This window comes from Euprymna scolopes, chromosome 25 (assembly GCF_053919585.1).
Source record: "Euprymna scolopes isolate OS-2025 chromosome 25, ASM5391958v1, whole genome shotgun sequence".
Taxonomy (NCBI): Eukaryota; Metazoa; Mollusca; class Cephalopoda; order Sepiida; family Sepiolidae; genus Euprymna; species Euprymna scolopes.
In genome coordinates this window covers 75,402,564-75,425,815 of record NC_136506.1, presented here as the reverse complement: position 1 = coordinate 75,425,815, position 23,252 = coordinate 75,402,564, and the positions used below count along the sequence as shown (strand labels likewise).

The 23,252-nt window shown below is 31.9% G+C and overlaps 1 protein-coding gene across 4 annotated transcripts in view; it reads left to right on the top strand.

Annotated features, from left to right (window-relative positions):
- LOC145247443 (WW domain-containing adapter protein with coiled-coil-like) overlaps positions 1-23,252 on the top strand; it is a 220,044-nt gene that overhangs the window by 158,249 nt on the left and 38,543 nt on the right. For 3 of the 4 annotated variants that reach the window (XM_080109211.1, XM_080109213.1, XM_080109212.1), the window contains one exon: positions 3,645-3,980. The exons of the other annotated variant lie outside the window; for it this stretch is intronic. In XM_080109211.1, the coding sequence (XP_079965337.1) occupies positions 3,645-3,980 (336 nt within the window). The remainder of the gene's footprint in view (positions 1-3,644; positions 3,981-23,252) is intronic. 4 annotated transcript variants of the gene reach the window in all.

Genomic DNA, 23,252 nt, shown 5'->3' with positions numbered 1-23,252 from the left:
TTTATATATATTTTAGTCATAAATATAATATTTTAGTCGGGTTTTTAGTATAGAGATACTTTTCTTAGTGGTCTGTTATAAATTTGGAGTTTTTCTTATAACTCTGTTTTCTTTTTAAAAGCAAGACAATTTTATGAAGGATTTAAAATCTAATTTATTTGATGCAAAATAAAAATTTGATAAAAATAAAATGTTCCTCTTAACAAAACTTGTGTTTAATATTGTAAACTGGAAAAAAATAGCATTGTTTTCAATTATTATTAAACAATGATCGGGTTCGAGCGTTTTTTTTTTTTTTTTGTTTTTTAATTCTATTTTTAAGCAATAAGATTCAATTATAACAAGAACCTCATAAGTTAGTCATGATACTGCACGGATCCAATAAAAATGTCAGAATTGGCCAAGTCTTATCTAGGCCTTACTTCTCCCTATTGAAATTATGCGTTGGAAACATTGATAATTTAAAAAACTATCTGATCAGAATTTATTTTCAATGGTGATTGCTTATATCAAAGAGCATCAGATTCATACAGATGAACAGAATCAAAGTTATTGCCAAATGCATTACTTTCACGGTTTCCATGACCTTGAGCCAGATATCTGACAATTATAACAGTTAAACTATGATCAGTATTTTGACAAAATTGGTGACGATTAATCAAGCGTTTTGGATGCTAAGCAAACTTGTTTGAAAATGTAATCTCCCTGGCAGATGAGATTGAATCAAATATTCAACATTTAATCTATATAAAGATAAAAAATATTTCAATTACACTTTTTAATAGCTCATAGCCTCTATGTCCATAATAAAATGAAATACAGGTCATTGTTGATTTACGGCTGTCTGATTGTAAAGTAACTTGAATGTAAGTCGACTTGTGTTAAATTACCATAAAGATATTAAACTGTAATAATATTGTATTCAACTAAAACAGACTTTTAGCTTTTGTCTGAACAATAAAAAAAATTTCAGTCTGTTTTTGAATTTTATTTTCAACCCCCAAAAATTTTTGGCACTTCATGTATGAGCTCTGTATGTTCGTTCAACATCAGTTCGATCACATGAATGAAGAACCTTTCATGGCTTGATGAATTCTTTCTCTGTCTCTCAAAATTGTTGAAGTAGTTGAATGTGATAACTGCATGTCATGTGATCACAGTAACTTTCTTTCCTCTAGCAGAGCTCTATGGACAAATTTATCATTAGTTGGCCTTTGGCAACTAAATATTTGTGTTTTACTAGCCAAACCTATGCGATTTTTGGAATATGACATTTTTGTTCTGTGAAGAGTATATACATCATAAAGATATTTCTGTATTTGTTTTATATTTGAATAAGTGTAATTCTAAATATGCACCAAATTTTATGTTGAGACTTGAAGATATAAACATAAAACGTTTCTGAATTTTTGAGATGAGGATTGGTTATATGTATTATTCATCGGACTCCTGTTCTCATCGTGAGTGTGATTTTCACAACGTTTCGATTGATATAACTTGCCACCTTCTTCAGGTGTATCTTGTCAAACTCGGGAATGTTTCTGTCGAACTCAGGAATTTGGACAGAATTTCGAGTGGAACCCTTTATTTACTTCACGGGGGTAGCATACTTCAGAAGAATATCACTTTTTCAATTGTAAAAGTGACCTTCTCCTGGAGGTTGAAGGTTCAATCCTCAGTGTGGGTGACCTAAAAAATACAATTGCGAATTACTTAGGACCTCTATCCAGTCATGGCTGACAGAACAAGAGCACGCTACCCCCGTGAAGTAAATAAAGGGTTCCACTCGAAATTCCGTCCAAATTTCCGAGTTAGTCAGAAACATTCCCGAGTTCGACAAGATACACCTGAAGAAGGTTGGAGGTTATATCGACTGAAACGTTGTGAAAATCACACTCAAGATGAGAACATTAGTCCGATTAATAATAATACATAAACATTCAAATTTTTTCAGATGCGTTTTTTTTTTTTTTTTTTTTTTTTTTTTTTTCTAAACAGCCTTTGTAAAAAGAGAGTATATTCGTATTATTTGGATTCTCTGGATTACTGTTTTCATCTTGAGTGTTATTTTCACGTTTCAGTTGATGTAACCTTTAACCTTCTTCAGATATATCTTGCTGAACTCCAGAATGTTTCTGTCGCACTCGGAAATTTCAACAAAATTTCAAACGGAACCCTTTATTTCATGGGGGATGACTGAATAGAGGTTCTAAGTAATTCGCAATTTTATTTTTTGGTCACCCATACTGAGAATTGAATCTTCAACCTTAAAGAGAATATCACTTTTACAATTGATTTTTCCAAGTATTCTAACCACTGCACCACGAGTCCTTGTAGACATTGTGAAAATGACACTCAAGATGAGAACAGTAGTCTGAAGAATCCATATAATATGCATAAGTAATCCTTATCTCAAAAATTCAGGAATGTAAACAGTATATTGTTCTATTAAACTTTTGTTTAAATAATGTTACAGTGCTCATTTAAAAAAAAAAAAAAAAAAAGTTAAGATTGAAAAGGCATTTTTCACTCATTAATGAGCTTTGGAAGATTATCAGTGAAAAAAAAAAGAAGAAAAAAGAAACAATCACCAAAAGATAAGTTTTATCCTTTCTAATTGCCACTTGAAAAATCACTCACATATACAACTTTTCCACTCGCAACATAAAGCCCTGTCTATCAAACTGTTTAACCAGAAGTCATTTTTTTGTCCAGGTCAATAAGATCTCTTTCCTTGTTAAGTCATTGAGTAGATTACAGGAATTTCTTGTTGACAGAATCATGGGTTTTTTGTTTTTTTTTTCTTTTTTTTTAAGAAAATGAATTAAAAATATAGAATATCCACTGGTACAGAGACTGTTTGCCATAACGGCGACTGATTTGCACCATTAGTGTATGTACTGAGACTGGAAGTGGTGTGCAGAGTGGAAAATAAACAAGGTGTTTAGTATTTAGACAATCTTATAAATTCATTAAAATATTATAAGTGCTATCAAAATAATTGTTTTAACATATTAATCAGTTGTTATCAAAGTTTTAATATCGAGTTTGAACTGATTAATTTGTAAAATTTTGATAGCATTTAAAATATTTTAATCAATTTATAAAATTGTTTAAAAACTTTATCGATACTTTGTATATACATTATTCTGTAATACTGTATTAAGCTTGTTAGTTCGTAAGTTGACATTGACTTGTATTTTAATTTTGTAAATGTAATTTATTCCAATTAAACTCTACCTTAAAGATTGCTTTGTTTGTTACAACGCGGCTATATAAGCCATTAACATATGTAATTGAAATATTTTAATTTTCTTTTAAATCTATTATTCATAAAAATGGAAGTTTTGTCTTTTTTTAATAATAGCATTTATATTTTTTTTTATCACTTATCTCATACATTTGGATCATACTACTCCACATTCTTTGTCCTGAGAAAAGTCTTATTGAATGAAACACGGGCTATATGAATCGGTAAAGATTGATCATTTGGAATATAATGTTGAATACTAATTTAAAAAAAAAAAAAAAAAAAAAAAAAACATCCTGTATTTTTCCGGATTTATTTTCTCCATTGTATTTCTCGTCAAATTCAACAATTTGCCTTTTCTTTCGCAACTGCCTCTTCGCTGACTGGCCTACAGCATTTCCAGCCTCAGATGACAGAAGCAAACATTCCAATGTTGGAGAAAAATTTGATAAACACCATAAGGTCAGTTTACATCAATCATCCAAATCATCGGACAGATCATTATCTGAGAAAATTAAAACCGGACCGCCTAAAGATTTACAAGATGTTGTTGCACAGAGGACTAGCCAGTGGGTTCACAAAGGTGGACAGTTGCAGGAAACGACCATCAAGGATAATTTTCGAAAGGATAATACTCACGCTCATAATTTCGATACAGGAGTTGGCCGACAACGACGGGATAGTGAAGGAAGCAAATCTGTTGGACCTAGTACACCAAGGAAACTTGAGGGTGAGTTGCTGCTTGCCTCTTTTTTTTTTTTTTTTAATTTTTTTTTTTTATATCTTTCGTTCTCTCCCTATCTCATCCACCTCTATCCTCCTCCTCCTCTCTTAATTCCCTCTCTCTCTCCCTCTTGTTCACTCCCTCATAAATGTGTGTGTAGGACTACAGTAATAAAAGAAGCAAAGAATAATACTAGTTAGAACAGGAAGAAACAAACACAAGAACATGTTTATATTGATTCATTATTGCAAATCTATTACAAAACTTGAAATATTTTGCTGAAACGAGTTTAAATGCATACAGATTGTTAAAAGAAGTGAGCGACAATGATTTCTTGAGACAAGGTGGGGGGGGGAGAAAAAGAAAGCGCCTGTGTTAGCTGGTAGTGAACATGGTTAGCTGGTGGTGGATCATGATTGGTTGAAGATGAAAAAGTGACTATGAAAATAGTAGGAGAGGTGTATGAAAATAGGGAGGAGAGAGAAAATGGGGAAGAGAAAGGCAAAGAAGGTTAACGAGCATTTTCTACTCAATGAAAATCGCACAATCAGTTGTTTTTGCTGGTAATGGAAGATAAAGTAATTATGTAATTATGTTTGAAGTTGATAGAGTATGTAATCCAGGGAAGTGGGGGAATGGGTCACTGGAAAATCCAATGGACCTCCTTCCTCATTATATACTTTGTCAACTTCAAATTCAAACTAGGAAGTTTTTGTTTGTTAATGACTCTTTTAGATAATTTTTTTTTTTTTTTTTTTTTTTTTTTTCAAACAAGCCAGGCCTCTGTTCTATGTGATTATTTATATACACTGACTTCAATGAGACATGTTAAATCATGTATGCATGTTTGATTATTACAGAATTTGGTGTTAAATTTGTAGTGTAAAATTATGTCTATGATCTATTCATTCTTAGTATCACCAACTTTTATAGCTTTATTGTGCTTGTAAATAATTTAAAGATTTTTTTAGAAGTTCTGGGTTTCACCGATGTAAACATTGTTGTAGTTAATTTCTTCCTATTCTAACTAGTAATGCTCTTTGTATATTAACCTATTCCTATATACACCAACATATTTTATCAAAAATTGTAATACCTTTTTTCTTTAAATAAACTTGCACATGCACATATAAACTTTTGTATATGCATGCACACAATACATAAACAAAAATTGTTTTCACAAATTATTGTTGTTTTTCCCCATCTTTTTCTTATGTTTATTTTATTTAAGCCCCCCCCCCCTGTTTTTTTTAAATAAACAGCAAATTTAGTATTAAAAAAATTAAACCTGGTCATTCTGTTAACTAAAACTGTCTTTTATTACATTGAAAACTATAAATCTCATCAATCACTGTAGATGAAATGGGTCGTCATAATGAAATGCAACCTAAAATCATTTTGTTTAATTTATAAACCCATAATCATATTAAAAAAAAAAAAAAAGAAAGAAATTCAGTAATACGTACACATGGTGGCCTATAAAAAAGAATGGTCACTGACTTAAAATGCATTCAACAAGTTTTATAAATAATATTTTATGATAATGATTTTATGTGGACTGATAAAATAACAATACTTTAACTTGCCATGAAGCTGGATGACAATTTCAAAATGATTCAAGGAATTGGTTAATAGCCAATTCTTGGAGGTGTAGAATCTGTAATTTACCATGTGCGTTGAACCATTATTCGCAGTCAATTGATGGCTGGAGATGGAAATGTTCAAAAGATGAATTTTATCGTTCAATACAAAGAACTTTCTCTTTTTTTTTTCAGTGGAGCAAACTTATGAACAATTATTTTTATAATTTATGTGTGGAGTAAGGATTTTTTTTTTAGTTTTTACATAAAACTTAAAACTTGATCACCATTTTTTTTCTAGGCCACTGTGTCTACACACTACCAGTAATTCTGACAGTGTTATAGTTTACATTAAAGAATATTACAAATGATTGTGTTATTTTCATTGAGTAGAAAATGCACATATTTCCACATAATTAAAAAAAAAAAAAAAAAGCTTCAATTTGTGTCTGCAAGAAAAGTATTGGCCTCTTGAATACTGTCACTGATTTTGAAACTGGCCATAACAAGTTCAAATCCCAGTGTATTTACTGCAACCATTTATGCACTAATAATGTTAAGGAAGTATACAAACCTGTGATTTCCTTATGGCTTTAGTTAAAAAAAAAAAAAGTATGCAGTGAATTGTTTTTGTCATTAAACAATGATAAAAATTTTTTTATTTTATTAAGCCCCCCCCCCCTGCACACCTCCCTCTTGAATAGTCAAAACATTTTTTATATTTAATTAGCTACTTGTGAAAGGAAAGTAGATTAGCTCGAAATTTCATGCCCAACCTTGAACTGTTCATCAAAAACACATCTTCACAATGTTAAAAGCAGATTTCCAGAAATGTTTGTCAGTTTTTGTCAATGTTGCACGTCATTAAGTTTCACAAATACCAAAAGAAGTTTTTTATGTTATTTTATTTTTTCTTAGGTAAGAAAGTAATCGCAATGAAAAGAAAGCAGTCAAAAATTTTGTATGTGAATGTTGTTTTACAGTAGAATCCTAGAATACGGCATTAACAATTAGCATACATGTATATAATCAAATAATATTATAAATAACATGTTAAGTGTTGAGACATTATGTTGAACAAAGATGGTGGCAGTAAATCAAATTAGCGAAGAATCAATTATAGTCCTGAGCTTTAGTGTTAAGTAATTCCTTATAACAAAGATGGTGGCGAAGAATCAAATGTAGGTTCGTGACAGATGACGGCGAACTGATTAAATCCAAAATTCAACATTTTTTATAGTAAGTTTGGAAGCTTTTGATTGGTTATTATGACTGGTTATAAAAACGATTGTCAAAATCATTGGAGTCATACCCTCATTATGAGTCAAAACCATTTAACCCCCCCCCCACACACACACACACTTTTGAAAAGTCCTTTCGGATTCAATTTGGTTTGACTTGAGAAAAGGAAAAAAATAAATAAAATAAAAAATAAACAAAAAAATGAATAAATAAAATAACATTTTTGTTTTGTTTTGGGGAAGTTATCTTTATTCTCATGGGTCAAAAAAGAAATATCAATATATTGGTAAAAAAAAGCCTTTTTTTTTTTTTTTTTAATCACATTTTTTTTTTTGTTTAATACATACAAAAATACACATATACACACTTTTCAAATATATATACATACAAACAAATACATAGATATAATCCTATTCAAATATGTATACATACATGCATACAAATATAATCCTATTCAAATATATATATATATATATATACACACACACATATAGAAATATATATTTCTTTGTAACAAAAATGGAAACATTCTGTTAGGTATTAGTTGGTGAATTTGGTTAGTAAGATAAAAATAGTTGCAGTTTAATGTCGTGCCCGGGACAATTTACAATCTATTATTGTTTTTTGTTTTTTTTCTTTGTGTGATTTTGATTTCTCATGCTTCTCTTTTTGGGTTTTTGAAAATAGATTTATTCATGATTAGATTCCAAAAAGTTTGGCTATAAAATGTTTTAATTTTATCCTTTTTATAGGTTTAGTGAAAATGTCGGCTATATGATTCTAAGATGTTACATAACTAAGAGTAATAGATTTTTTACTTATTTCATCTCTTATAAAATGATATCTGATATCAATATGCTTTAACCTTTGATGAATTATAGAATTATTTGCTAATAAGATATTATTCTGATTGTCACAATGAATTACTATAGGTTTTTTACTTGGATCTGATTTCAAAATAGATTTTAGAAGGGTATTGAGAAAAATGGCCTCCAGCTACAAATTCTGCTTAACAAATAGAAAGGGCAGCAATTTGTTGTTTTTGAGTTTTCCAGGAGATCATAGGTCCAGTCTTTGACAGTCTAAAACAGTATCCTGTTATACTTTTTCTATTCTCAGTTACCCCCATTTGAATCTGAAAATCCTAAATGTAGAGGATATATTGACTGTTTAAATCTTAAAGATTGTTCCTTGGTTCCTTTTAGATAACAAAGAACTTGTTTTGCATGAGTAAGGTCCTTAATTGTCTGTTTTAATAAGTTTTAAGATAGCTTTGTTACAGTGTAACATATCAGGCCTAGTGGCGGTCATCAAATAGATTAGACTTCCAATCATTTCTCTGTATAATCGATCGTCTATTGATTTAGTTTCAGTCTCTATATTTTTATTTATATCCATCTCGATGGGAGTTGTACGCGGTTTGCAATCTTGCATACCGAACTTAAGCAGAATTTTTTCAATGTACTGTGATTGGTTCATTGTTATGATTTCATTTTCACAGGTAAACTTTATACCTAGGAACCATGACAATTGTCCAAGGTCATTCTTTTTAAATTTTAATTTATTTTTCACACCTTTTAAAGTGTTGTCACAATTTGAGGTGAGTAATATATTGTCAACACAAAAAACAAAATTCAACAATTTATTAGCTATATTTTTGGTATACATGCACACGTCTACGGGACATTGCTTGAATTCCTGTTCCATTTAAATAATTATGGAGTGTTAAATTCCAATTGTGAGTGCTTTGTCTTAGTCTGTATAGCGATTTATTCAGTTTCCAAACAAAATTTGTATTTTTCATTTTAAATCCCTCTGGAGGATAAATATAGATTTCACAGTCAATCGGAGCATTTAAATAAGCATTTTTTACATCCATTTAATGTATTTTTAAATTGTATTGAGCAACAAATTGTAATAAAATTCTAATTGTTGTTAAATTTGTCATTGGTGAAAATGTGGCAAAAATGTGATGTTGCCAAGCTAATCAAAAACCTTGATTCCAGTAAAGCAACCAGCCCCGATGGTATTCCAATTATAGTACTCAAAAAAACTTCAACCAGAACTAGCGCCCATACTTACAAAACTGTTTAAACATTGTTTTAAGGAGAATTGCTTCTCATCAGTTTGCCCTGTATTTAAGAATTCAGGTGATTGCTCATCCCCCTCTCAGTACAGGCCAATAAATCTCCTGTGCGTCATGAGTAAGTTGCTGGAATCTGTTAAATACAGAAGTAATCAACCATCTTAGCAAAAATAACCTTAGTGACACACAATATGGTTTCCAGTCTCCTAGATCTACACCAGATGTGCTTACAGATATATCTTGTAGGATTAGCGAATCTCTCGACGGGAGCACTCTTTCTAGGGCAATTGCTCTTGACATATCACAGGCCTTTGATAGGATATGGCATAAAGATTTACTTCACAAAATTTCCAGCTACGGTATAGCTGAAAATGTCTTAATTATTAAATCATTTCTCTCGGATAGATTCATAAGAGTAGTAGTTGATGGGCAGAAATCAGAAGCTCACATTAATGCTGGAGTCACTCGGATCCATCCTGGGCCTAACTCTCTTCCTGATCTACATTAATGATATTCCAAATCACATCCTTACATCATTTGTAGACATTTATGCAGATGACACTACTATCTATGATAGCACATCTAAGACAGTAAACGACCAAGTTCTCTCCGATTCTCTCTCCTCTGATTTTGAGCAAGCGGTACAATGGGAAAAGAAGTGGCTTGTTACTTTTAATGCATCTAAAACCAAGCTTTTATCTTTACATCATCAATGCGCTGATCCCCATCTGGCATCAATTAAAATGAATGGCTCTCGTCTTGGGGAGGACTCATATTTTAACAAGCTTCTGGTCTTAACCTTTACTCCTGATCTGAAATGGAACACATATTAAATCCGTTGCCAAGGCTGCTGGAAAAATGGTGGGATCCTTCTATCGATCCAGTAGATATCTCACTATTGATGCAATTCTTTATCTATATAAGAGCCAGGTATGTCCAAGGATGGAGTACTGTTGCCACATCTGGGCAGGAGCTGCTAGAAAGGACTTGGCCTGCCTTGATAGAGTTCAAAATAGACTTTGTAGCCTCGTAGGAGATGTTCTTTTCTCTTCCCTGCAACCTCTTTCTCACAGAAGAGATGTTGCAAGTTTGTCTCTGCTTTATCGTTATTTTCATGGCAAGTGCTCGGCTGAGCTCCAATCTATGGTCTCCCTTCGCCAAACTTTCACAAGAAACACCCGTCTAGCAGAAAACACTATCAATAATTCCCCCCCACTCTTTATCTGTACCTAAACCTAAACGTAGATTCCATGAGCAAAGCCTCTTTCTTAGAACTGCACACCTATGGAATTGTCTTCCGTTTTCTTGCTTTACAGCTGACTACAATATGGTTGTCTTCAAGTCTAACGTAAACAAGTTTTTGATGAGTCGTTCCATATAAGTTAACAAATTTACCGAATTTCCATTACTAACGATTGTTATTGTCCAATTGTCTACAGTACACTCTTTAACCCATATCCTTGAGTGGCCTCTTGGCCTTGATAAGTGGTGATGTCTATGTAAAAAAAAAAAAAAATAAATAAATAAAGAATATTCCACTCCAGAAATTTATGAAAATCCTTTTGTAATAAATCTTGCTTTAAAAGTTTCACTGCCAGAGGCTGTGATTTTTTTTTAAAGAAAACCCAGCGAGAAGAAATATTATTTTTTGGTTTTGCCACTATTTGGTGTGTATTATTTTCAGATAAAGCTTTCAATTCAGATTTCATACCTTTTTTGCAGTCTTGGTGATTTTCTGAATTAACTGCCTCATAACTTTCTGGTGCGCTTTTCAACAAGTAATAGTAATCCACTGCGTAGTCTTGTATCTTTTCAATTTTTAAGAAGTCTGTCTTTTTTCACCCCCGTATCGGGTTGATATTTACGTCAGTAGTTTTACTGCAATTGTCATCAGTATTAATATTTTCGTGATGATCGATTAAGAGACTAGGTAATATTTCCTCACGTTTTCGTCCACTGGTTCGTCATTTTTTAAATTCAATATATCATTGAATTTTACACATCTAACCTTTATGGCATTTTGGCCCAGAAAGTAGATTAAATATGCTGGATTGCTTTTATCGTAACCTATGAAAATACCTTTTTTGCTTTTAATATTTAGGTTACAGGTATATTCTATAAATGCAAAGCAATTTGAACCAAATATATGCATTCAGTTCATTTTTGGTTTTACACTGCAAAACGCTTCATACTGGGTTTTGCCCAATCTTCTATTGAACGATCTATTTCTGATACATGCTGCTGCCATTAAAGCATGCATCCATAAACTATGTACTAATTTTGATTCGATAACTAGACATCTTGCCATCTCAAAAAGGGTCCGCCATGCCCTTTCAGCGGTGCCATTTTTAAATGAGGAATACGGTGCTGATTTCTCGTGTTTAATACGATGGTTAATTAATAGAAGTTCAAAGTCTTTACTAGTAAATTCAGTCTCATTGTTTGAGCAAATACATTTTACCGAGCCGTACAGAGCAATATCAGCTAAAAATTTCTTATGGGCGAGGATAGTGTCGGATTTGTTTTTTTAGAAAATAAACTATAATTAAACCTGAATAATCATCAACAAAGTTCAAAACATACCTTAGATTGTTTCTCCCTATCGGATTGATCAGGCCTGCCAAGTCAGTGCACAGGTGAGAGAATTTTCATGGCCTTTTTGTCTGGCGTTTTGCTTATATATTTTGTCATTTTCCCCTGTGCACAAATATCACAATTTGGGAGATCGTCTGAAGGTATTATTTTCATGCCTTCGACTACATCTGGTAATTTTTTAATATCAGCTGTATTTCAGTGTCCTAGAATTTTATGCCAGGTTTCCAAGTCATAACAGGCAGTTTTTGAGGGAACCATACTTTTTAAATAATATAGTCAGCCATTTTCTTTAATGTCAAATACAGTTCCATTAGGGTATATCAATTTTGACTTGTTTTGGCCAAACTTTATATTCGCGCCTTGTTTAATGGCAGCCTGCACGGAAATAGGTATGAAAAGAGCATTTTTTTTTTTTTTAGAATACAGATACAAATTTTGCATTTATTATTTTTTAGTGATATTTTAGCATCACCTATTTTCAAAACTATATCATTTGACTACTATCGGCAAGTTCGACAAAATGACTTTGTGGATTAAAGTTTGAATCAAAATTAATAAAATCAGATTCCTTGGTGATAACATGTGCTGTAGCGCCACAGTCTACAAGGAGATTTTTACCGTTTGTGGTATTGTCAAAGTTACATGTGAATAGAAATGTATGTTCTTCATCAATGTTTTTTATGGAGTCCATTTCTGACCTTTTATATCGATATTGGAAACTTTTGTAGTTGAGTCGTCCACAATTATAGCAGATAATTTTCTTTTTCTTGGGAAAATTACTTTTGGGGAAAACATTGTGGTGAGATGTGTAATTTGCTTGTGTCGGTTTTCAAGAGGCATTTTTGAACTTCATATTGCTGGAGTTATTATTGTCCATGAGCATCCAATTCATATCTATTCATAACTGTGCAATGCCACTTTAAATTCGCTTAAATTTATGGGTTTGTCTTTTTTTGTTTAACAATTGTAAATGGTTTAAAATCAGCTGGAAGTCCCTTGAGGGTCATTGATATTAACAGGCTATCGCGTATTATTTCACTCAAGAGTTTTAAGTCATTGGCGGTTGTTTCTGCCCTTATAACATAGTCTGTAATAGTTTCATCCTCGTTATGTTTTAGAGATGTTAGTTCTGTATATAGATATAATTTTCAGTTTCCCTTTTGATAAATAATGCTCTCTTGATATGTTCAATGCTTTCCGTTCATCATCCAAGGCATCTCTTATGAGAGCTAGATTTCTATCATCTAAGCATTGAATCAGTTCTGCAAAAACGGTCGCATTCTTTCCAAGAAATTCAGGGTCATTAGGATTCTCTGTTGGAGATTGTATAACTTTGTGTAGTTTCCGAATCCTTAAATACCCCAGAAATTTCACCTGCCACAATTCAAATTTAGATTCCAAACCGTGAAAGATAAAGACGATGGCTGGGCACATAACCTGTTAAGTGTTGAGACATTATGTTGAACAAAGATGGCGGCAGTAAATTAAATCAGCAAAAAAATCAATGTAATCCCGAACTTGAATGTTAAGTAATTCCTAATAACAAAGATGGCAGCAAAGAATCAAATGCAGGTTTGTGACAGAGATTACGACGAACTGATTGAATCTAAAATTCAACATTTTTTATAGTAATTTTTGAAGCTTCTGATTGGTTGGTTATTATAACTGGTTATAAAAACGATTGTCAAAATCATTGGAGTCATACCCCATTATGAGTCAAAAAAGTTTTGACATAACACCATAAAGTGGTGTAAATACTGTAACTAGAGGCCAGAAAAACATACTTCACATTGTAACCTAAAAGAAATGTATCCTAGAGCCACTGTATTCCAGGGTTCTACTGTGTTAATAAAAACAAACAAAAAACTGAAACGTTAAAAACTGAATAGTTAATGTTCTATTTTTAAAAAGAAAGTATCCGATTTACTTTTGGTATAGTTTAAACCAAACTGGTTGTTTAAAATATAAGTTGTTGCTGAAACTTAGTTATGTTTGTTTTTTTAATTATTACTTGTTTCTTATGAGCGGGTTTGAAACAAAAAAACTTAATGCATGACTTTTAAAAATAACTTACAATGTAGATAGATGTCATGTTAAAAACCCTTCTGAATGCAATTTGTTTATGTTAACATAATACATAGAATCGTACTTCAGAATATTGATTCTGAAGTATGATTCTATGTACTATGAATGTGTAGATGGCACTGCTGAAATGAAACCATTTTGATATTTTATTTCTTGATTATATTCAGGAACATAGAATATAATTAAAAATCAAGGAGTGCTTGTTATTTAAGTTTAAAATCTAATGTAATATGTGGGAAATAGTATGTTAAAAAATGAAATAATAAACGACGACCTAATAAAAACGATACTTTTGAAGGAATTCATACAGTGATCACGAGTTTTGTGAGAGGAGTTCATTGGAGAGGAGTTAGTTTTTGCTACCTTTGTAATAGCATATATCTGAGAGAATCAATTTAGTCGGGTTAAATGTAATAATTTCAAAATAGTGATGAAATATAAGCATACTTTTGTGAAATGTGCTTTAGTGAGTATTAAAGATTTTATAGGAAGTGTTCAGTTATTTTCCTCTAATTGTGGAAGTTATGCAGGGGAAAGATGACATTATTATATAGGAGACTAGCTTAACCTGTGCTGCCTGGGATTGTGTAAATTAAAAATACATCTTTATAAAATAAAATTGATATTTAAGTACCAATAATAATAAAAAAAAAAGCTGTTATAGATTTTGAAGTCGTTGAATATTTGTAGAAAATAGTATAAGATGATAAATAATATTATTTGATAAATATCCCAGTCAGTTGACAAACTTTACAACAGAAAAACGAGTAATAGTTTGTTTTTGCATTAAATAATCTCAGAGAAAAGTTGATACTCCTAACTGCTACTACTACTACTACTACTACTACTACTAAGCAATTAACTTTTAATCGGTTTCTCTTTATCTTTGCACTCATGCTTTTTTAACCGCCTCTTAATGTTTTGGCTTTCTTAATTGAAACATTAAATTTATGAAAAGAAAAAGCCCATGCTTAAATGTGTGCCCCCCCCCCCATTCCTCTTTTGACCTGCTTGCATACATATACAAACACTTCATGTATAAGGTTTGGGGGGGGGGGGCTCAAGTGAAAAGTAATTTTTTTTTTTTCCTTTAATGCAACAAAACTTTAGTGGTTGACTGTTGCTATAAAGTCTGAGTATATGTTTTAAATTTTCTCTACTGCCATGGGAATTTTAATGTTATAGTGGCATAAGATCTCCTAGGAACATCTGTACATGATTGAATTATATTGACAAACTCTTATACAATGAGTACATTGTCTGAGCCTGCTTAATTATTACCCAGATGAACTGGTGATCATTTTAACCGCAGTTTCCTTCTACATGATAGTACCTCAGCCGGGTCTATAGCACCCGGTCTACTCTGGTTATAAAATGGATGATCCTTCTAGGAAGGCAGTTATTCTTGATTAATTTTATTAACTAAACTTGTTTTAAGGCATCAGTAATTCTGTTTTCATCTCTATCTATTCCGAACATTTCTGCCACAAGAGTACCAAGAACTGAATTTAGTTGTAGAAGGCTTTTTGATATGGTTATTCTTTGGGATATTTAAACTGCCGATGGAGTTTATCCTCAACAGTCATCCAGGCAGTAATGACCCTGGAATACATCATTTGTTACATTTATCTGGCATGGTTTTGCTTAATTCCTTGTGTAGATTCTACCAAATAATCTGTGACCATTATTAGAATCTTTGCCTTAACATTCAATCTCATCAGATTGATATTCGCTTACAGTTTTCTCTTTTGGATAGAATATGTCAAGTATTATCATACATAAATATGGATCTTGGCCAAAGATGCTCTCAGGAAACTGATATAATACGTTGATTACATTATATTTCTATACATTTGAATTAGTACTTGAACATCGATATGAATGGGTCAGAACAAAGTGAGAAAACAGCTGTTAATACCAATGCTCAAACTGAGATTTTATTTCAAGAGTCTATGTTGATCATTTTGCATCCATGGCAGCATTGGTTCAGACAATGACAATGTGCTTGTCTAATGTTTTTGGTTCTTGGTCATGAACGATTTGGCAGCAAGAGTACATATAAGAAACCATGTGTCATGTTAATGTCAGTTTTATTTCAAATGCTTTAATTACCTCATGCAAAATCTACTTGCCTCCTTGATGATGATTGGATGTGACACATGGTCCAGATTTAGTGTACCCATTACTGGCTTGTTTTAATCACTGCTAAAACTTGTCCCAATCTATGTGGATTCCACTTCCTCTGTACTGGGGACACAACAGGCACTACGCTTTGATCTTTCCTTTTGGCTAAAAGCAAAGTATAGTATCTATTCAGATACTATACTTCATTTTCCTGTTTTCTGTTAGTGAATGAGATATCCTTTTAGATTAAACTCATTTTTATCCTAATCAAGAGTCCCCTCCCCCTTTAAGAAACTGTATTTTCATTACATTAAAACAACCTTGTGTCCAAAATTACCATACTGTTACCATATCAGAACTGTCCATCAGAGTATTTTAAGTGTAATTGCTCCATTTTTACTAAAGTGTCATTTCTAAAAAAAAGTTCTCAAATCTTTTTTTGAATGATGCAGTTCTATGCTACTTTTTAGAGAGTGGCAACTTATTTCTCTCGTTCACCAATTTTGCATATATATATATATATATATATATATATATATATATATAGTAGCAAAAGTACCCGTCGTTAACTGGGTTCAAAACAGCCTACAGAAAATGGACTCTGATTTATGAAAGTATGATAGGTTATGAAAAGGAAGGGTTGTAAAGAGATAGGTTCGAATTTGGGGGTATCAAAACCAAAGCAGAATATGATGAAAGTAAAGATAAAATAGATACACCCCATAATTTATTATACCATATTTCTTCAAACTGAAACATAATTATCAAAGTATACTTACGCAGATAAATATGAAAAGTCTTTATTAAAGTTTGTGCCTATTTCCATTCTGTGGAGGCCAGGCGTGAACGCAGACCCCACAATTTTATTATACCATCCCTATTTAAGTTAAAACATACTTATCAAAGTATTCTTATGTACATCTATATCAAAAACACTTGTAAACGTTTTTTTTTTTTTTTAATTTTTTAATTTTTTATTTCCATACTTTGTGGACCAGGTGCGTACGCAGACCCCACAATTTTAATGAACCACCGTTCTGCCAGATCAAACATACCCATTCCTGTGTCTCGATACATCTATCATTATATGTAATCAGTTTTTTAAAATAGTCAACCATATAGGAGCCTATTCGTGACCACACACACACACACATTCAGCTTTATATATATATATATATATATATATATATATATATATATATATATATATAATGTGTCTTAGGCAGCATTTTTTCATTTAGACAATGATATATTAGTCTTAGGCAGCATTTTTTATTTAAACAATGTTAAAAATAAATTTGATTATACATTTTTTCTTTCTTTTTTTTTGTGTCTGCGTGCAAAAAAAAAAAAAAAAAAATCAATATCTCTTATCAAACCAGTAAAGAATATTTTAAAATGCTTATAACATCACCTTTCTTCCATGTGACCCAAACTCTGACCCAAAAATTCAGTGATAATGGTTCCCAAAAATTCAGTGCTAATGGTTCCCAAAACATTCTGGCATCTTGTTTGCAAATACTAACCTCGTGCAGCCACTAGTTTCCTATCTTCTGTTTTCCTAGCCTATTTGTTCATTCACTTCATCTAAAGATGATTTTTATACTGGATCAAAAACGTTTCTGACACTTTTGAACTTTTATTTTTTTCTATTTTCACACAAAAATAGATGAGGAATAATCAAACAAAAGCTCTATTTTAACGTTTGATTGTTTATATATTTTGGAATTTTTTTTTCTACGGTTATGCTTATTTAATTCTGTGATACAACATAGTATTTTGAAATACTATATATTTTATATGCACACAATAGTTTTGGGGAATATAAAATGTCTACCGCATTGCATGCATGCAAGAGATTTGGGTTTCGAATCCCGACTTCAGATATGTTCAACTGATGAGCTCAAATAAGGGCAAAATTCTAGTCTTGAACTTCCAGTTTGTTGGCTTGCATTGCTCAGGTGAGCTGCGACTCTGGATATAATTATGTCATCTCACATTCTTAAAATTCTAACATCTACGTTTTCTGATTTTCATTACAAGTATTCAGCTATATCTTTTGAAGTAACAGGTTATAAAATTTGAATATTTTTCTAATATAAGTTTTATGACTACATGTAAATCAAAAAAATATTTTGTACTTATATATGTTTATGAGAACATGTAAACATTACAAGAAAGTTGCATATTAGCAAAATTATTTATTGAGAATCATTATGCTAATATATGAACCTGGTTCCTGTAAGATTTTGTCAAGATATTCTAAAGGATTTGAAACATGAACTTTTGTGCAGTTGCACCAGAAATATTGTGCTTATTTCATTAACTTACATGATAGGTGTATGTATGTATGTATATATACACTAGTGATGGGACGATTCCAATATTTTCCCCGATTCCATACTAAATTTCCAATTCTGATACTATTACAAATTCTGATTCTTTATAAATCTTTAAATATAAAGTTGCTTTTTTCCCAATTACCATAAAACACACACACACACACACACACACACACACACACACACACATATATATAACGTCATTTTGTGTTTCACTGTATTACAACTCTTCGGTGCAACTGGGATTGACAGCACTTCTAACCCCTAAGCTATTTGGCTGCTGCTTATTAGGTGGGTGAAATTACATTATTAGCCATTGCTAAACACTATAAGCTCCCTTTGTTTACACAAGGAGCATTGCATTATATGCTTCGAGTAAGGTAGAGGTCAGGTATAATGGGTCAGTTGGGCATAATGGGTCAACTTACAGATTTCTTTTATTTTCTTCCAACGCGAGTACTAATGACTGATGTGATACCAACTTTAATAATGTCTAAAATTGTAAAGTACTCTAACTATACTCACTTTGCAGCTTTGAAAAGTGCAACTGGTTGACTTGTTGAATTTTTCATCTCCTACTTATGTAGAAAAAAAAACTTTGACTTATAAAGCACCAACAAAAAATAAGATAGTAGACTCTATTTAAGTGTTATCAAGTTGGATTTGAGACATTACTCACAGGTTTAGAAAAAAAGAATCGATTACTTTCTAAATTGGGGCATAATGAGTCGCCTTGATTTTTAATGGTGAGGATTAGATTCAGCCCCCTGTTGGCAAGAAAATTCAGTAATTTAAATAGATTTATACTAATAAGCTTGTGTTTGACATTTGTATGCTATATTCAGAAGATATGAAATGATAGGAAGGACTTTGTGAAAATACATGTTGCTTGAGACAGTTTGTGTTTGACATTTGTGTGCTATTCTATATTTTTTTGCCTAGTTATAATAATATAGTGGAGATGATCTGTATCCCCCCCCTCCATTAAATACTCATGAGTAATGGTAGCTATAAATACTCATGAGTAATGGTAGCTATGAATATAAAGATCTCCAAATACTTATGTTGGAATTGCTTATCACTTTTTGTTTTGACAGATTTTATTTAAGATACACAATTGCGACCCGTTATGCCCCCGCATCTCAAGAATTTACCATTTTTCATATTATTGATTAAAAACCATTATAGTTTTGGATAAATGATAAGATTTTAGAAAACACCCAAAAAATGAGCTCCTTACTTAAAAGGAAAAATTGCTTTTTATAAGTATTAATATGAAATGTTCCCTTTTCCTTCAAAATCCTGTAAAATCGACCTATTATTCCTCACTCTATATGTTGTTAAAAAAAAAATATACAGCAGAAAACTTAATAAAAATTATATACGCTTTCATAATGTGGAATTTTCTAAAAATCTTCCAAAACTAAAGCATTCTTAGACCAAGCTAATTTTCAGATTAAATTTTGTCTAGATATCTTCTTTCTGGTCCCAAATAGGCTTCTACTGTACTTGTGACAGCATTTATCTGAGTTTACTTCTTTTTATGAACTGACGGTTTCGAATAAAAGTCAACAATCATTGATCTATCCCCAATGTTAAAACAAGCAACAGCTTATGTTTTCATCAATGTGCAATGAATAAACCTAATAAAATAAATCTTTATACATATGTGGGAGTTTATACATGCTCTTCATCTAGTGGTCAGCGATTGAATAAAACTTCTCACGCAGGAAAGTTTCTCCAAGGTTTTATTGGGGAGAATTTACTTATGGAGAGAGACTAATGTATCTTAACGGTTTACTTAAACGTAACTTGCTAACTAAAGAAATGAGTTACGCAAACAAACAGACATCTATAACACTCACTGAGATTATGAATTTTCTGCATCATTTGGTCATACCTTGTTCATATAACTTTCTGAGAGAGACTGACTAAAAACTTTTTTTTTTTCTTTTGCTTGAAAATATTCTTTTGTCTACGGAGTTTGACCTCTTACTCCTGCCTTGTCACCCATCTTTCGTTCAACCCCAAGAACGGTTCTGTTTTACATATCTGGGTTATCCTGACATGCACTAAGTGATCCTTGTCAAAATTAATACAAACTAATTTAACCGCTATTTACTGGCATAGAATCCCTACTAGGTAATACAACCAGCGTTTTAGTCATTTCTGCTTCCAGCATTGAACACCAAAAATCAGCTTCGTGTCTGCTATCACTGTGCCTATCAAAATCTTAGTTGCCTCTACACTACTTCCAGCCAGTAAGTGCAATTAGGGCTGATAAATTCTTCCTTGGGGTATCAAAAAACGTAACCAAACTTATGAAGTCCCCTTTTAAGAAGAATCTGTGATATTTGCATGGATTTGATCAAGAAATGCATGCATAGAATTCACTGAAGGCAGTACATGTCGAAAACCTTGAGTGTGCAAAGATCTCTGCAGTGACTAAGTTCTACAACTGTACAGCAGTATTGTGTGTATCAGCGCTTGGTCTAAATTCAATTTTGTTGAGTTTTATTTTTGTCAAGATCACAATCTATTTTGGAGACAGCAGAAGGTTGTGTGAACATCATTGATACGGATTGCAATCTCATCTTTACTTTGTCCTGTAGCTATAAAGGTGGTTCAAAATACTTGAACTGCTTGACATTTTCAACAATTATGCTATTGAGAATAATACTCTGTTGGAAAGGGAGTAGTTGGTTGACAAAACCTTTGTTTTTGAGGCATTGATTATCATATCCACACATTTGTCAGTGGTATTGGCATTATTGCTAGATATCGGCATATATTTTGCTGAGGATAGCAACATTGTCCAGGTTGATGATGAAACTATTCAGTCTGCCATTATCTATTAATAGTGTTTTACTCTGTAATTCGTTAACTACTTTCTCAGTTAATTGTTTTAGTGATGCTGCATGTTCCTGCTGTGTGTTCACATCCTTTGCACTTGACGTCTTCCACTTTTTCACTATTTCTTGTAGTACTGGGATTTCTTTGCGTGGATGCTTTTTATGAAAATCTTCCTGCCTTCATGACATGGCATGCAACCATTTTACCATGCTGGGATTGTTACATTTCATAAAATAAACATGAATAACGTTGCATGGATGCACTTGGTCATCTTATATGAAGGAAAACACGAGTTGATGTCTAAAATGGTACATTGAATCTATTATTGTCTGTACATATTTTATGGAATCTTCTTGGCATAAACCTTTTCATAAATCTTTGATTACAAAATGATCTTCAGAAATTGTTTTTACACTTCTCTCTTTCTTTCTCTCTCCTCAAGTGGAAGATTGGAAGAGTCTCAACTAGGTTAACTATACTTGTCCACAAGCATCTTCTCGTACAGCTGAAGATCTTTATGTGCATGTCTATGAAATTCTAGATCTACATGTGCATACAATAGAAACTAAGTATAGAACTTGGATTGATATTTTTGTCCGCATCTTTTAGCATCTCTTCTATTCTCATAAAAGTTGGCTTTCTTCTTGTTCACCCTATCACTCCTCATGAAAAATACCATTTGTTTATGATGTTGATTTTGCATATTGCTCATAGTGTTCTTATCTGTGTTACACACTGTGTGTGTGTGTGTGTGTGCACTCCTGTTGATTTCGACATATGAGTTTTACACGACAATTAAGTTGCTCAGAAATCCCCCGCAGATGATTTGTGAAGGCTTTGTGTAGAACCATTCATAAATTCTGGAACTACTGCTACACTCAGTAGGTGCCAACATTTACAACAGACAGAGCAGACCTCAGGTTTTACATCAGTTTTCCTTCTCTTAGATGAATGGAGACTGAGGGTGTATCTCTCCTAGTGGTTTCTATATGTAACCCCAGATACTAATATAGAAATTTCCACATCCTGTGGCTCAATACATACAGCACCTAGTATTCCTAAATATATATATCAAAACGTAGATTCCATGAACAAAGCTTCTTTCTTAAAAGTGCATGCCTGTGGAACTCTCTTCCGTTTGCCTGTTTCCCACCTGACTACAACTTGGATGTCTTCAAGTCCAACATAAACAAATTCTTAATAAACCGCCCCCTTAAGTAAGACACTTTATCAAATCTCCATTACTAACGATTACTACGATATTATTCCATTGATTACTGTATACACAATAACCCTTATCTCCAAGTAGCTTCTGGGCCTACACACACATTTGCAAATGTATATAGTATATATCATTGGTTATCAAAAACAGATGTATTTAATTCACTCATAAGCTTTTATTCAGTTTTATGCAGACACGTGTGTGCATATATATATATATATATATATATTAGTGTTGGGACGATTCCTAATTTTTATACGATTCCGATTCCAGGAAAATATTGATTAACGATTCCGATACCAAGTACGATTCCGATTCCTAGGGAATTTATTGTTTTGAAATATACCAGGTAGTTTTATACTTATGGTCGGTAGTTCCCAAATATGTTCCCTAACTTTGGAAGAGATATTTTATGTCTACACCGTCGTGTTTTGGATTAAATAAAATTATTATATAGCAAACTAAACGGAAAAATTAGCAAAATTTATTCTAGAGAAAATTTTACTTAATTGGAATACAGAAAAAAAAAACTCAAAGAAAATAGAATTTATCCTTCAGAGAAAAAACAAATAAAATAGAATTTATATAACAGAACAAAAACAAGAAAATTAGAGAATAAATACACACGATTCATTATTTTGGTCCTCATAATTAACAGATTTAATGAATTCAATAAAAAAAATATAGCCGAAGAGAAAGAAAATATATACTAATTAAATATAAAAAAGATAAATATTTAATTTAATAATTTATAAATTACTGTACACATAGATTCGAAAAAGTTGTCAAAAAACAAATATATAACAAACAAATATTATCAAAGGCAAGATAAGTTACTTTTCTACCAAACTGGATACATTTTTTTTTTGTTTTTATTCAATGTAACATGTTTATTCAGCACGAAAAACATGCAGTGTTTACCGATGTATTGGAAAATTCAAAATGGCGCCCGACACTCTCTTTAACATGGTAAGTTCGGGAAAAGGTGCTATAAATAATAAACTAGACAAAAAACTATTAAAAAAAACACCGAATATATATCAAAATATGTCACGGTAACATATATTGAGCGAGTTTCTAGCAGTATTTTGTATAGTTTATTATTTATAACATCTTTTCCCAAACTTACCGTGTTAAAGAGAGTCTCGG